The sequence below is a fragment of the Lithobates pipiens genome, unplaced genomic scaffold, assembly GCF_037356315.1.
Source record: "Lithobates pipiens isolate NorthernLeopardFrog02 unplaced genomic scaffold, aLitPip1_a1.2 Scaffold_8, whole genome shotgun sequence".
Lineage (NCBI taxonomy): Eukaryota > Metazoa > Chordata > Amphibia > Anura > Ranidae > Lithobates > Lithobates pipiens.
Window position 1 is genome coordinate 234408045 of NW_027507903.1, and position 17177 is coordinate 234425221.

The following is a 17177-nucleotide window of genomic DNA, read 5'->3' on the forward strand; positions in this document are numbered from 1 at the left end:
GAAGAGAGAAGAGAAAGGAGCAAAGTAAAGAGGAGCAAGGCAGTATAGGGGAAAGCTAAATAGCAGAAGAAGAAGAATAAAAAAGGGGGAGGAAGGGGGGAGGGGGGAAGGAATTTGGGTAGGGGGGGGTAGGGTAAGGGAGAGCCCACAGCGTCCTCATGCGTTTAGGATTTGGTTCATTAAAGTGTCAGAAGAAGAGAAGCGGAGCCAGATTGACCACTGAGAAACAAATTTGGTGTAAGTGTCATTGTCCAGTGCCAACATCTCCTCCATTCTCATGGTGTCATTCATAATCGATACCCACCGTGACAATGGGGGGGTGGTCGTCGTCTTCCAATAGGCAGGTATCGGCTGCCTAGCGGAGGACATAAAGAAACGGAGCAACCTTTGTCTCTGTGATTTAATAGACCCTGGCAGAATAGAGAGTAATGCAATTTTTGGAGAGATAGGAACCGGGGTATCAGCCAAGAGATTGTAACATTCAAAAACCTGTGTCCAGAAGGGGCGGATCCTCTCACAGTCCCACCAGACATGCATGTAAGTTCCGACTGAAGCTTCACAGTGCCAACAGTTGGCCGGGGTAGACGGGAAAATCCTGTGTAAAGTAGCAGGATCCCTGTACCACCTGGATAATAGCTTGTAGTTCTTTTCTTGGGAGTAGCAGGAGATTGTTGACTTATGTGTGAAATGAAAAGAGGTATGCCATTCCGGCACAGAGATGTCCTCACCCAAATCCGCAGACCACAGCCTGGTGTAATGTGGGAGTTGATCATGTGCTAAAGTCTGTAGTAGGTTATATAAGGAGGACAGTAAGTGTTTGGGAGTTTCAGGGAGCGAACACAGTTCCTCGAAAATGGTAAGCTTGCGATGTATCTGAGAGGAGGAGTGTAGTCGTTTGGCAAATGCGGACACATGTAGGGCCGTGAGCCAATCACCGGATTCTGTCACAGAGACCGGGGTGCCCTGAGAGGGGTGCACAAAGGTACGGGCCTGCGGCCAATCTGTGCGCTTAAAAGGTCCTAGGGAGGCCGCCCCTGCACTTTGTGGCAAAGCAGGATGGTCAAAGAGGGACGTCAAGGGGCCCGGGTCCGAGGAGAGAGTGGAGTTTAGTCCCGTCCTGTACCACATCGTCAGAGAGGCCAAAGTCAGAGGGGACAAGGAGGTCATACGAGAGTAGCCCAGGTTATAACCCCATGGAAGGGCTCGGAGATCCACAGGGGAAAAGTCCTGTTCAACAGACACCGAAGCCTTGCAGGAAGGGCGAGAGAACCACTCAATGATGCGAGTCATATGAGTGGCCTTATGGTAAGTCTCAAAGTCAGGGAGGCCTGTGCCTCTCAAAGTCTTCGGGATCGTCAGTAGTTTAAATTTAACCCTGGGGAGGCCCCGGCTCCACAAGAATCTGATTGCCAGCGAGCGTAGGGAGATAAAAAACGATTTGGGGACGTGGATGGGTATTGTTTGAGATAAGTATAGGAACTTGGGTAGAGTGTCCATCTTCAGGATATTAATCCGTCCGAACCAGGGCAAGGGAGATCCCCCCCACTCCTCGAGGTCTTTCCGTATACGGTTAAGCAAAGGGATATAATTCAGAGAAAACAAATCAGCTAGGTTGGAGGGTATAACAACCCCTAGGTACGAGATCCCCTTAGCCTGCCATTTAAATGAAAAGTTGGATTGCAGAAGGGACAGCGTGGAGGGGGTAAGGGATATGTTAAGGGCTTCCGTCTTAGAGATGTTGAGCTTAAAGTTACTATAGATACCAAAGCGTTGAAATTCACTAAGTAGGGATGGTATGGAGATGTGTGGATTCTGAATATACACTAGGAGGTCATCAGCATACAAGGAGAGTTTGTGATGAGCAGACGGAGTTTGAATACCAAGAATGGAGGGGTTTTGACGTATGGCACAAGCCAAATGCTCAATGATGATGACAAAGAGGAGGGGGGATAGGGGGCGCAATGGTTTAGATTTAAAAGTGCTTTTATTTACAGTTTTTCCACATTTATACGTAGACCAAGGTTACCAGCAGACGTTACAGTGACAGAGGTTGGGCAAAAATATGCTACTGCCAAGGGGTGCTTAAAACTGTCACCTTTTTAGTAACAGTTTTTTTTTTTTTTTTTTTTATTTAAGACATTATTTTACATAAAGAACAGACCATAAATTAACTTAATGCATTCTATTATTTAAGGATAAGTTCACTTTAAAAAATAAAAAATAAATGCACTTTTTTTGCAGATGAAAAAAGTGCATTATTATTATTATTATTATTATTATTATTGGACCCTGTAAAACTTCAGCAGATCACTGGTGCCATTCAGGTCTCCTGCAGTGTATGCCCGTACATCTCATATGGGTAAGCAGATACACTCTGACAGAATTATAGAGAGTTACAAGCTGACAGACACAAAGGATGTCAGGACAGAGCTCTGTAAATGACATGGCTGTGTGGTAGAGCTGAACGATTCTGGCTAAAATGAGAATCACGATTTTTTTGCTTAGAAGATAATTGTGATTCTCTCATTATTCTCTCATGATTCTCACGGCGTAACATCATCTTTCACATTAAAACAAAAAAAAAATTGTTCTAAATTTACTGTTTTGTTTTTTCTTTATTTATTGAAGTGTATTTTTTCCCAAACAATTGCATTTGTGAGACCGCTGGGCAAACACAGTGTGACATAAAATATTGCAGCAATTGCCATTTTATTCGCTAGGGTCTCTGCTAAAATTATATATATATATATAATATAATATTTGGGGGTTCCAAGTAATTTTCTAGTAAAATATATTGATTTTAACTTAAGAAAGAAGTGAGAGAAAAAGATTTAGACTTTAAGTGGTTAAACTTCTTGCATTTACACAAGCTTGTTAGACTGCCCAGATTATTTATTTACACAAGAAGTTCTACCCCTTTGATCTAAGAAGTAAGTTAGTCACAATGTTTCAAGTTCTAAACTTGGCAGATTGCCCAGGATGCTTTCTTTTGACAGCAGTGAGCAGATAATCTCTCCACTTCTTTATATGAAAGAATCGCCTACTCTCAGCGGGAGAGATCGTCAGGGGAGTGAACCTAGATCGTGTTTTTTTTAACGATTAATCGTGCAGCTCTACTGTGTGGTCAAAACCCTGCATGACCACGCTGATTCCAAAAAGTGACAGCTAGTACGGGGGAACTTCAGGCAGCGGCTTCAGCATTGGGAGCATGTTAGATGTTCCACCGTAAAAACGAGGGGAACATCTAGCATGTTCCCAACGGTGAACTTCTTTCTCCTTTTTTAGGTAAAAAAACCCCTTTCTTGATCCACCCCCTTATACTTATTTAAGCTCTATCTTGATACAGCAACATGCATGAGAGCAGCTGCTCTCCGTGGTCTCTCTCTCTCTCTCTCTCCTCTTTGGCTCACAGTTGCTCCTACTGTTGTCTGTCAGTGAGCCAATGAGTAGAGAGCGGGGTTGGGGGCGAGCCATGCTCTGTGTGTGAATGAATAATGTCAGAAACGAGCCTGCTCGAGTAAGAGGCTTGCTATTGCGGGCACTCAGCAGGCAGGAGTAGTTTGGACCACCACCAAGGGACCACAAAAGAAGAGGTTTGGTGCTGAATACACAGGTTATGTACACTCTTGCATGTTCTGCAGCACCGCTGCAGTCATGTTCATGAGCCCTAAAAATGAAGTGAATAGCAGAATAACAGTACTCTTATGAACTTGGTGTCTACCTCTGCTTAGGATTTTTACCACCCTGAAATTAATCCTTTCGGAACCAGGGTTCCGTGGATCCCGGGGGTTCCTTCAGAGGTTCCTAGGGGTTTCTTGAGCAGTGAACAATGGTGGATATTGATCTCCAACCTGCACGATCAGTAAAGGAGGCAAATTTGCTCTAACATCTAATGTAGGGATCACTTCTAGAATGACCTGCAAAGTAAGAGGACACTTTTCATATGATCACTAATGTAAGGTGGGCCCTTCTCCACTGGCCCCTAGTGCAAAGAGATATTACAAATGTCAGTCTCTTTACCTCCTACCTGCTGTTATTATTCATTTCATGATTATTGCTGAAAATAAACTTCTTGTATAGCGCTAATGTATGGTGGACTGTGTAGATCTATATTAGCAGAGTATCTCTAGGAGCTTGAAATTATTTTAACAGTTCCTTTAGTGCTGAGTAAAGCTGTTCTAGTAGGCTGCCATGGTTGGGAGCCTGGACTTTCCCTTTCCAACCTCACACCTTCCTGATGGTCCATTACTGTTCTAGGCAGCCTCACTAACTAATAATAAGATATTGGGAGTGGTGAGACCATAGCAGATAGTTGAAATATGCATAAGTGCATCCCAGAATGCAAGGCTCCCAAGGCACTCAGTAGGGAAACTAAAAGAAATGCTTCTACGAGGCTTTAGGCTTATTATAAGGGCTTCCTATGTGGTTGTGTATAGGATGTTTCTTTCGATATGAGTCTGCATGTCAGTGTTTGATCTCTTCAGCTTTTCTCTTTATATTATGTGTGTACATACTAGTGTTGCTGTGGGTGAGGTTTTTTTTTCCCCACAGTATAGTAACGTCAGAAGGCTTTTGTTTTTTCCTATTGCTTTTATTATTTTTGCATGTTGTGACAAAGAATGGACCTCAGACCCTGTCAACAACTTAAAATATTGCATGTAAAATCAAGTATTTTACATACTTTGCAGGGTTTATGCCTTTCCATACATAATTTTTTTTCTTATTCAGTTGAAATGTGCATTTTAAAGCCGAATTCCAGGAATTCAGCGACTTTGAAAAAAATGCAGGCACACCATGAGTTAAACTAAGTTGCATGTGACCTCTGGGACTTATCTCTGTTACTATTATGTGACAGGTTTATTGCACTCATAGTTAGTTAGTCTGGTTAAAAAAAGCCTCACATTCATCTAGTTCAACCAATAGAAGGATTATTTTTTTTTTTTTTTTACAAAATCTTATACCCACAGTTGATCTAGAGGAAGGCAAAAAAAGACCAATAAAGCATGATACAATTTGCTCCAGCAGGGGAAAAAATTCCTTCCTAATCCCCCAAGAGGCAATCAGATATTCCCTGGATTAACTTTACTTATACCCTCACTACACACAAATTCGGGCCCCAACCCCTTCAACCTTGGCAAACAGATGATACTAGAAGACTGAAAAAACATAGTCATGCTCATGAGCGCCTGTGGCATACACACAATCAGATTTTTGAATTACCAAATGTCCGTTTTTTTTTTTGTTTTTGTTGCATGCTAGGTTTATGTCAAAAGTGAAGAGGTTTCTCACCATAGGAAAATTCTCATATTACAGAAAACAACTTCAGAAGTGATTTAATTTGTTAACTAGTTTTGTATGTATTCTTTTGATTCTGAGCATGCGTAGTCTTCTGCTTTGATGATCGAACGCTGAGTTCACGTACAACAAAAATTTTATAGTCTGCACAACCTGCTTTTGTCTGAGGAAAAATCGTAATCGGCTGTCAGAAGCCCCATACAAACAATCTGAAAATCTGCAGAATGTTCGTTCGAACTAACCTTTTCTTCTGATTTTTAGATCATGTGTTCGGACCTTTAATCTCAGATTTGAACCAATATAAATTTGCCCTCCAAAAATACAATTCCAGCCTTCTCACTGCCAAACAGACCTATTTCATCACTCTCATTAACAACTTATCATCCTGTCCCCATCATCTATTCTCTACCTTCAACCCACCAACTAACTAACTGCCCACGAGATTGCCAATTACTTCATTACAGAAGTGGGTACAGTTTGTGAGGAGATCTCTACTGTTCAGATACCCTCCACGCTTTACACTTCATGCCCACAGGTACAATCATTACATCCCTCTTTTAACTCCACAGCTATAGACGAGGTTACTAAACTACTTGCTTATGTACATCTTACCACCTGCCCTCTGGATTCTGTTCACACGCAAATGCTACGTTCAACCCTCTGGCTCTCTTCTACACTTTTTAACCCGCATATTCAATATCTCCCTCTCTTCTGGCATCTTCCCCAACTCTCTAAAACATGTACTTGTCTTCCCCAAACTTAGAAAGCTCTTACTGGACCCATCCAATCTTAACAACTTACTCCCCCATCTATTTGCTCCCCTTTTTATTCATACTCCTTGAACGTCTGGTCTATAACCAACTGAGCGACCATCTTGCAGATAATAGCCTTCTTGATCCCTTTCAGTCTGGATTTCGTCGATTTGTTCTCTGTGACTGTTCTTTTCCTACTTTATCCTACTTTATCCTACTTTATCCAACCACACATTTAGCGTTACTTAAAATTCTACTTCCTCCTTTCCTCTTCCTTTCTGTGTTTCTCTACCTCTCAGCTCACTCCTTCAGTCTGCTTACTAATTTACTAACCGATATATCGGTCTGGATGTCACACCACTTCCTCAAACTTAATCTATCCAAAGCCGAACCTATTTTTCCTCACCCATGTGCCCCCTTTCCCATCCTTCTGTCAAAATTGATGGCACAACTATAAGCCCATCCCCACATGCCAAGGTCCTAGGAGCTTCAGACTTTTAGAAGTCTGCACAAAAGAAACCTTTACAGGTAGATTAAAAAAATAATAATAATTATAATAATAATTATATATATATATATATATATATATATGCACATATCCATCAGGATCAACCAAGATTTTATGAATTTCTTTGACACTGTCAATAGTATATTTTAATAATTTACAGACCAAAAGGGTTTTCATACACTTTCATGAAAAACAGGGTTCAGACAACTCCTGTTTCTCAAATGACCACTCTCAAATAAGTGTTCTCCCCAATGGAATCTTTCTGATGAACTGGTCAAAAGCCACTCAGTGGGTGGCCCTGTCTAGCAGACATCCCTGGATTGAAAAATCGAGTTGAGCAGAAAAATGTCATCTGAAATGTGGGTGCATCTATGAAAATGTAATAGCTGAAGTTGAAGGTTCGTTTATCTACACTTTGTAGCGTGGATAGAGGAATATTGCTTTTTTTTTTTTTTTTTTTTCATTCAGCATTTAGTCTGAATGAAAATGTGATCAGTGTGTAGCCAGATTAAGAGCCATGGGATTTTTTTTTTTACCCTGGAGCTGAAATATGTCAGCCACAATGATCAAAATTGCAGACTTCCTTACTCCACCATAAGTCTTGTTTACTGTATTCTACTTTATCTTGCATAGTAAGGTTGAATAAAGACACCAGTCCATCCAGTTCAACCCAAGTGAGTGTCTACAATTGTCCCTATCCCTGTACGTTGTACACTCACATTGGTCCCTACCCTCAAGGAGCCAACAATCCAAGGTCCCCATTCATATACTAGGGCCAATTTTGGACAGAAGCCAATTAACCTACCTGCATGTCTTTGGAGTGTGGGAGGAAACCGGAGTACCCAGAGGAACATGCAAACTCCAGGCAGGTAGTGCCGTGGTTGGGAGGGTTAGTTATCTGCATTGGAGGTAATTATTGTATGTGTGTATTGGTATTTTGTATGTGATATCAGTCTATACTTTATATGTGTAAATAGTGTTGCATACTCCCTACTTAATACAGAAACCAGTAGGTCAAACAGATATTCTCTATGTATAATACATTTTAAAGCAGGACGTTGCTTCAGGCTTTAATATACCTTTGAAAATGTAATTAGATTAGAATTATCACTTTATTTGTAATAAGCATGAGCCTGCATTTGCCTTGACCTGTCAGAATGAAAATATATGGCTTTTAGTCGAGTTTTCTTCCATTAGTGAGAATGCTATTTCAACCTTTCTAGCAATACAGACCTTTAGATTTGCGTAGCACATTGATCTCTGCATTTTAACTTGGGGGGCCCTGAGGCATTAACCTATAAATACATGCACTGTGCACCATTTTTATGTACACGTTTTGTTTAACCTAGCTTTTGTATGTCTGAGCACAAGTTAACACTATGTATTTCCTCTCTCCCTTGCTCTTCACGACGCTGCTGTATTTACCATCGCAACATCTTGTTTGCCCTTGGCGCTGGATTGCTGATCTGATTCCCTTTGTTACCAATTCTCAAACAGCCTCAATCTGAGATCAAAGACACCATTGGGTCAACACGTAAGTGTCTAAGCATGTTTATTTGTTCTATGACACACCAACAGGAAGTGTTTTCTATGTTCATTCATGCAATCTATGTTGAAATTGGAAGTTTTAAGTACAACGTGTTCTCAGTGGTTGATATATCATTATCGCTCTGTCTGACCTGTAGGTCAATTTTATATTGTAACATAAGCTGGCCTAGTAGAATTTTTTTTCAAGAAATTCTCATTTGATTTTCTGAATGTTAGCGGGGTCAAATCGACTTTCACTTTCCAAAATGTAATGTTAAAAATATAAGTTTTTTTAAAATACCTTTGAGTGACCGTTGTCAAATCATCAAATGTTCTCAAAGAAATTTTGTACAAATGTTTGGCTAGCTATAGACTTATTTTTAATGCTGCTTTTTTGCTCATTTCATTAGTCGTCTTCTGCATACTGGTCCAATACTGTTTTTCCAGTACAGAACATTTGTAGAAAGAAACATCACATTTAGGCATATGAATTTTTGTTTAAAAAATGTCTGCCTGAGTGTTTTTTACATTCTTTATTTAGTAGTGAGCAGAGAAATAAACTACCTTAATGACATATATCTGCATGAAGAGAAGGTTTATGTACAGAGTACAGTAAAACCTTGAATTGTGAGCATAATTCGTTCCAGAAACATGCTTGTAATCCAAAGCACTCTTCTATCAAAGCAAAATTTACCCATAAGAAATAATGGAAAAACTCAGATGATTCATTCCACAACCATTTATTCATAAGTACTTCAGTTTATAGTCCATATAAAAAGATTATAGCAATGTGATAGGTTGTGTAGCCATAAAATCTCCGTCCACAAATGGCGGCCTCCACAAGGGGATTAGAAGCAAATCCAGTATAAAAGAGAAGAGGGTCGCCTCCAAGTGTAGCAATATGGTTACATTTAATAAAAGTACAACATTTGGCAACTCACATGGTTGATGATTAAAAGAGACACATCTAAGTATTCAGGCATCCGGGGTAAAACTGTCCACATAGACCGTCGTCCTCACCTCCGGCTCTTACGGCTGTCAGTCTGCAATCATGACCAGGAAGACTACCCTGCAGTAGAGCGATCTGAGAGTGAGGTTTAATGCGCTCGAGAAGCGCAGCCTGGAAGGGATGACCTCGATGGTGGTGTGGTGGATGATCTATGTGGACAGCTTTAACCCGGATGCCTGCATACTTAGATGTTCCTCTTTCAGTCATCAACCATGTGAGTTGCTAAATGTTGAACCTTCATTAAAAGTAGCCGTATTGCTACACTTTGAGGCGCCGCTCTTCTCTTTTATACCCAATTGTGACGTAACACTACTTGTATATCAAGACATCGCTTGCATATCAAGTCAAAATGTATTTAAAAAATGTTGCTTGCCTGGCAAAACGCTCTCAAACCAAGGTTTTACTGTATACAGAAATATTGCCATCAGAGAACGTCAGACATTTATGTATGGAAAAGTAAATCGTTTGATCAGTAATGTGTTGAGTATCTTCCTACCGCTCTCCTAAGTTTGTATATATTTTTGGACTAGGATAAGGTGGGGAGCCAGAAAAAGTTGTATGGGAAGAGAAAATAAGGATAAGGGAGCCTCCAAGGGTGGTAGGAACCTTAGGAAGATACGTAATGGAGGAACAAAAAAAAAAGTCGGGGAGGCGTATTAACCATTGGCTTGTCCAGCTCCCAGGCCGGCCCCAGGAAGTGCCTAACTGATGATGAGCATTTGGTTTTCTGGAACGGTGCTGCATCCATGTAGAGAAACCATGGTGTATATATATGGAAGAAATTCTCTTCCTGGTTTGTCTTGGGGGCAGTGATATATTCCATATGTTGGATTTCATCAATTCTAGCATCCCAGTGCTGCCTAAAAGGTGGATCCGTTGGCTTCCATACTACAGGTATACAGAGTCTGCTTTTTGGTGTTGGGTAACCTAGGTAAAGTCCCCAAATCCCCTTCCACATTGTTTTCTTTCATCTATGGCATACACTTTACTGTAGACAAAACTAGTCATACAGTTTATTTTTTTCTAATAGTTGTCACACCTACAATGTTGACTAAAGTTTTACTTCTGCAATGTCTATAAAAAACAAAACAAAACAAAAAAAAACGCACATCAAGAAACTAATTATGCTTACCATCACACCTGTTGAGGTTCTAGCTACAGTGCCTTTTAAAAAGTATTCATACCCCTTGAAATTTTCCACATTTTCTCATGTTACAACCAAAAATTTAAATGTAAATAAAGAGAAATTAATTTAAAAAGAAAAAAAAAATGTAAATGTATTTTATTGGGATTTTATATGATAGACCAACACAAAGCGACGCATTATTAAGTGGAAGATAAATGGTTTTCATAATTTTTTTTTTTACAAATAAATATCTAAAACGTGTGGCATGCATTTGTATTCAGCCCCCTTAACTCTGATACCCCTAACAAAAATCTGGAACCAATTGCCTTCAGAAGTCACCTAATTAGTAAATAGTCAACCTATGTGTAATTTATTCTCAGTATAAATACAGCTGTTTTCTGAAGCCCTCGGAGGTTTGTTAGAGAACCTTAGTGAACAAAGGGCATCCTGAAAGCCAAGGAATGCACCAGACAGGTCAGGGATAAAGTTGTGGAGAAGTTTAAAGCAGGGTTAGGTTCTAAAAAAAAATATCCAAAGCCTTACCTCAGGGGGGCTGAATACAAATGCACACCACATTTTCAGATATTTATTTGTTAAAAACATGTGAAAACCATTTATCATTTTCCTTCCACTTCACAATTGCTGTATTTATCGAAATATAACATGCATCCGCGTATAACACGCACCCCAAGTTTAGGAGGTAATTTTAAGGAAAATATAAGGTTTAGAAGGGAAGTTTAAGGAAAAAAATTATATTTAAATGCCCATCAATGCAGCCTTATCAGTGTCCATCGGCAGCCTTGTCCATTTGCAGCCTTGCCCAATCTCTTTTCAGAATAGCCCCGATTTTTAAATTTGACGCTGATCCCCCGCTAACTGAACGGAGAGGAGCGAGCGGAGCCGAGATTCACAAAGCCGAAGTATCCTCAGCTTTACTCGGCTCCTCTTGCAGTCCCGCCCACCTCCACTGATTGCGAGAGGAGCGATTACCACTGACATCCAGAAAGCCGAGTGTACTTCGGCTAGACAGCTCTGCTCAAAGTCAGGGGCGGGAATGCGAGAGGAGCCGAGACCAGTCGAAGTACACTCGGCTTTCTGTATGTCAGCGGCGCTGACATACAATCAGTGGAGGTGGGCGGGACTGCGAAAGGAGCCAAGTACACTTTGGCTTTGTGTATCTCTGCTCCACTTGCCCCTTTCCCCACAATCAGCGGGGATTGGCGTATAACACGCACTTGCGATTTTCCCCTGATTTTAAGGGGAAAAAGTGCGTGTTATACGCCAATAAATACGGTATGTACCACTTTGTGTTGGTCTATTACACAAAATCAATAAAATATATTCACGTTTTTGGTTGTAACATGTCAAAATGTGGAAAATTTTAAGGGGTATGAATAATTTTTCAAGGCATTGTACAATTTGACTAGCCATTGTTAAAATATAGCCTCGTGCACACAAGCATATGAGGCTCTGTATGTGGTTAAATCGGATGCATTTCATACAGGGATACCTGACTTTTTACATGTTTGTGGAATCCATCTCTACACAGGAAATACATGAGATTTTCTGTTGTAAGTGGCCTCATACTAATTTTAGGATGTGTTTGCACACAGAGACCAGCTCCTGGTATAGTCCCTCCATACTATGACTATTTTGTGTTTTACAGAGTTCATCTCCTCCCAGTGTCAATGTCAGTGTTAATGACTCGCATGTTATCAACTTAAAACCTTCCACTGACACTTCCTTCTAGGCTGCGGCTTTTAAAAGCAAGCTGGGATCTGTAGATAATGGGGCTTTTAATTTCTTTTTTTTTTTTTATATATTCACTTTGCAGTATATGGAGACGCAAGCTGTCTTGTTTGACAGATAATAATAATAATAATATACAGCTGTAGGAAAAATCAGCTTTGATTTCCTCTACTGGATCTCTTTTTAACTATGCCAGATGTGTTCCAACTTAATTGTATGCATTACTGATTTCTTTATAAATATCTGTTAAGTGTGTGTGTGTATGTGTATATATATATATATATATATATATATATATATATATAAAAATCGAAAACTCAGAAAAAAAAGGATCACGTGAGAACCAAGGTTTATCCATTAATGCATTTGTAATCGGGATGGCACAGGCCAAATGTAGCAGCAACACCTACATTATTTTTAAGAATATATATTTTATATATATATATATGAGAGAGATGTGTGTATCTATCTATCTATCTATATATATATATATAAATAAAAAATTATATAAACACATTTTTAAGGAGCAAGTAATCCACCAGTGGTGGGAAAAAAATGGGCCTCCATTTTGCTATAATGTGCAAGTACTTGTACACAACATTTACTCACCCTTCACCTTACTAGTACCAGGTTGGACCCCCTTTTTCCTTTAGAACTACCTTAATTCTTTGTTGCATTGGATCCATATTAAGATGATAGCATCACTCAGTTGCTGCAGATTGGTCGGCTGCACAAACATGAAGTGAATCTCTCATTCTACTACATCCCAAAGGTGCTCTATTGGATTGAGATCTGGTGACTGTGGAGGCCATTGGAATACAGTGAACTCATTGTCATGTTCAAGAAACCAGTTTGAGATAGTTTCATAGTTCGTAAGGTTGAATAAAGACACCAGTCCATCCAGTTCAACCTGAGTGAGTGTCTACAATTGTCCCTATCCCTGTACATTGTACACTCACATCAGTTCCTACCCTCAAGGAGCCCACAATCTAAGGTCCCCATTCATATACTAGGGCCAATTTTGGACAGAAGCCAATTAACCTACCAGCATGTCTTTGGATTGTGATGATCTTATCTTTGTGACAGGGTACCTTATCCTGCTGGAAGTAGTAATTGTAAGATGGGTACACTGTAGTCATAAAGGGATGGACATGATCAGCGACAATACTCCAGTATACCCTGGCATTTAAACAATGTTCAATTGGCACTATGGGGCCCAAAGTGTGCCAAGAAAATAACCATCACACCATTACATCACCAGCCTAAATCATTGGTACAAGGCAGGATGGATCCATACTTTGATGTTATTTACACCAAATTCTGACCCTATTATGTGACTATCCCAGCTAAAATCGAGACTCGGACCAGGCAATGTTTTCCCAATCTTCCACTGTCCAATTTTGGTGAGCTTGAGCGAATTGTAACCTAATTTTCCTTCTGCTTAGCTGACAGGGAGGATTTTCTGCTGCTGTAGCCCATCCGCTTCAAGGTTCGATGTGCTGTGTGTTCAGATATGGCTATCTTGGTTGTAACGAGTGGTTATTTGAGTTACTGTTGCCTTTCTATCATCTCAAACCAGTCTGCCCATTCTCTTCTGACAACGACGAGGCATTTTCGTCCACACAACTTTCACTCACTGAATATTTTCTATTTTTTTTTGTACCTTTCTCTGTAAACCCCAGAGATGGTTGTGCGGTAAAATCCCAGTAGATCAACAGTTTTTGAAATACCCAGACCAGCCCATCTGGCACCAACAACCATGTAATGTTCAAAGTCACCTAAATCCCCTTTCTTCCCCATTCTGATGCTCGGTTTAAACTTCAGCATTTAAACTACTGCGTCTAGATGCCTAAATGTATTGAGTTGCTGCTATATGATTGGCTGATAGCAATTTGTGTTACAAAGCAATTGAACAGGTTTACTTAATAAAGTGACCGGTGAGTGTATCAGTAATCAATGTATCAGTAATTTCCCTGTTTCCCTGTTTGCCGTGCGCGCTCATAGCAGATTTTTGTTTCTGTTTCGAGTCTTAAACAGCCTTATACAGTCTTAATTGGCCGGTCCGGGATGGTGTAACTCCGGCACATGCACACGGAAATTACTTTGTCCCAGCAAAAAACTGTGCCAAGATCATAGTCTGAGCTGTGCTTGTATAAAAAATGCTGGGAGGCGAAGAGAATCACATGACAGAAGAGACGGAGAAAAATTCTACCTGTCGGTGCTTTCTTCAAATAACTTCTGCTTTATTATTAATAAAAAAAAAAAAAAGGCCCTGCCCCTATTTTATAAATATACTGACAAATGCATAAAATACATTTTTTACATGTGCAAATTCATGTGAATCCAGAGAGCAACGTATGGTAAAGCTCTGCAGTGTGAAGTCAAGTGCGTCCATGTTATAGCGCGCTGCAACACACATGTATATGCTCTGCGTTGTCCTATAGGCAGTACTTATTATTGTGTGTGACACCCCCAATCACTTTGAATTGGCTATTTAACACCACACGCTTCAATGGACAAAAATGAGTGTGTATGTGTAAATGGGCTCTGATTGTTTGTTTTGCTGGTCAACAATACAGTGTTGTCAAAAGTATTATCAGGAAGGTGAAATATCGCCGTTATTCGTTATTATTAGCTAAACAAATCTATTTTAGTTCAAGCTTTAGAGAGGATGGAGGATTTGTCACGGTCAAAGGGAATTGAGTGTTTTTAAAAGCTTGCTCGAATATGTATTTAGTTTGTTTTTGTCTGCCATTTTTGAATCATAGGCTGTTAAGACTCCGTGCACACTGGACGTTAAATTAACATTATAAAAACCGCCGTTAGCATTGCAGTGAGTCTTTCAACATTTTTTAATGTTTTTGCAATAGCGCTTATTACCATTTTTCTGCGTTTAACTTTTTTAATCTATTGAAAAAAAAAACGCTGTTGAGACACGTTTTTGAGCCTTTATCTACGTTTATCAGCGGTTGGCGGTTTTTGTGGTCAGAAAAGCGACTCCTGAACGAGATTTCATGGCGTTCAGAAAACAGCCCATAAACTCCACTGCTGATAAATATCCAAGAAACGTCTATGTGTGCATGGACACATAGGTTAAGATAGAGGGGAGTTTATGGTGTGGTAAAAAAACGCCAAAACTCCCAAAAATGGCCATTTATGAGCTTCAGTGTGCATGGAGCCTAATACTAGTAAACATGAAAAACCATATAAATGATTGCACTAATGTCCTAATGAATGAATACAGCTGCTAGCACCACATTCTAACAGTATTGTGCGACAATCAAAGGGTAAAAAAGTACCTTTCTAACCTTTGCTAATACTAGAAAGCTATTTAAAGTGATTGTAAATCCTTTACAACCACTTTTTGCAACAGATAAACCTATAATTAGGCTTACCTGTAGCTACACTGGATATCTCCTAAACCTGCACGGTTTAGGAGATATCCCCTGTATTTGCATGTGCCGAAGCAATGGCATGCACTGCTTCAGTTACACTGTGCCGTTGACAGGGGCTCCCACGCGCATGCACAGGATTGACATCATCGCGGCTTTGGCCAATCATGGCATCAGAGCCCATGATACCCGGAAGTAACTCCGGAAGTGATGTCGGCCACTGGAGCGGTGAACAAGGACCGCTGCGGGGGCTTCGATCTCAGGTAAGTTCATAATGAGCTAGTATGCTATGCATACTAGCTCATTATGCCTTTTTGTCTTGCAGGTTTTTTTTTTTTTGTTAGTGTTTACAGCCGCTTTAAGTCTAGGTTTACACTGCTGTGGCAGGGCTTTATTTATTTTTTGCCGCACCAGAATCGAACCGCGCTGCGTTTTACAAACCAATTGTGGATGTTGTTAACGTTACATACACTCCACAATCGTTTGTGATTTATGTGAATTTGCACCGCATCTAGTGTGAACCTAGGCTCGGGCCATTTTAAAATGTACAATGTTTCTCTTTCAGTCAGCCCTAGATGAAGACAAGTACATTATTTCTAAATTCTGCCTAGCTGGTACTTGGGATTTCTGAATGCCTTTCATCTTCATGTTTTATCTTTTCTTTATTCCCTCGTTCATTCTTTTTTTTTTTTGTAAGTGGAGAAACCCTTGAACATATTTTTGTCGTCTTGTTTACGCATTTGAAATTCTTACAGATTTGGAATCTGCTTGGATTCAACACAAACTCAAGCAGTGCAGATAGTGTGCGACTTGTGCGATATCTTTGGATGAAGATTAGATAGATGGTGAAAGTGTGTTCATAAATCCTGACTACTTCGAGTTACTGAGAACTGACTAATAATACTGATGCTAATCTAAAATGATTTTTCTTAGTTCCAGTTGACTATTACTCATACTAACGTTAAAAACATCCTTCCTGCCTCCTACCTATCCTGCACACCCTGTATAAAAAGGATCTGTATACTTGCCCTTTTTTTTTTAAATGTGGCCTAGTCATGTGATCCAGCAGCATTGGCTTCTCTTTGTAAAGTGGGGGGGGGGGGGTATACACTATAAAAAACAGGGCGAACGATCGTCCAATAATGTCCAAAAATTGTCGTACAACATAGTCTTTTTTCTTCATTGTTTCTGGTTATGCGCAGCTTTTTGTTTCAGATTTTTCTTGTAAGAAAATCATTATGCGAAAACAAACAAAACGAACGAAAATTGTTCATTCTGATCACAAAAATTTTTTAATTGGCCCCTTCGGAGATTTTTTTTCCGGAAAGGTCGAAATTGGCTGTCGAAAGTTGTGTACACACTATGCAAAAATTGTAAGATTGTTTCTCAGATGAAAATATGCGCCTGATTTTCTTATAATGTGTACGAGCCTTAAGGGAACATTTGATAAAGACTTTAAATTCTGTAAACTTGTGACATCACAGGCTTCCATGGCTCCTGCAGCAGCCACTCACTGGCACAGGGGAGGCGGAGCTGCTGGATCACGTGATTGCACTGGCTTAAAAATAAGTACAGTGATCTTTTTTTTTTTTTTTTTTTTTAGGTAGGGCAGTTGTGGAAGGATGGGAGGGGATTTTTTTTTTTTTTTTTTTTTAATATACGCCCCTGTGCAGGTTTTCTCTGGGTACTCCAATTTCCTCCCACACTCCAAAGGCCCTAGTACGGTATGTGTATGTATGAATGTGTGTTGGAGAGCTTAGATTGTGAGCTGCTTGAGGGTAGGGCAGTTGTGGAAGTATAGGGGTCACTTGAGGGCCCC

At 40.0% G+C, this 17177-nt stretch overlaps 1 protein-coding gene across 4 annotated transcripts in view; it reads left to right on the forward strand.

Annotated features, from left to right (window-relative positions):
* The window catches only part of OSBPL8 (oxysterol binding protein like 8), a 403742-nt gene that overhangs the window by 159683 nt on the left and 226882 nt on the right, over positions 1 to 17177 (forward strand). For all 4 annotated transcript variants that reach the window (XM_077474149.1, XM_077474151.1, XM_077474150.1 and 1 more), the window contains one exon: positions 8053 to 8089. In XM_077474149.1, coding sequence (XP_077330275.1) covers positions 8053 to 8089 — 37 coding nt within the window. The remainder of the gene's footprint in view (positions 1 to 8052; positions 8090 to 17177) is intronic.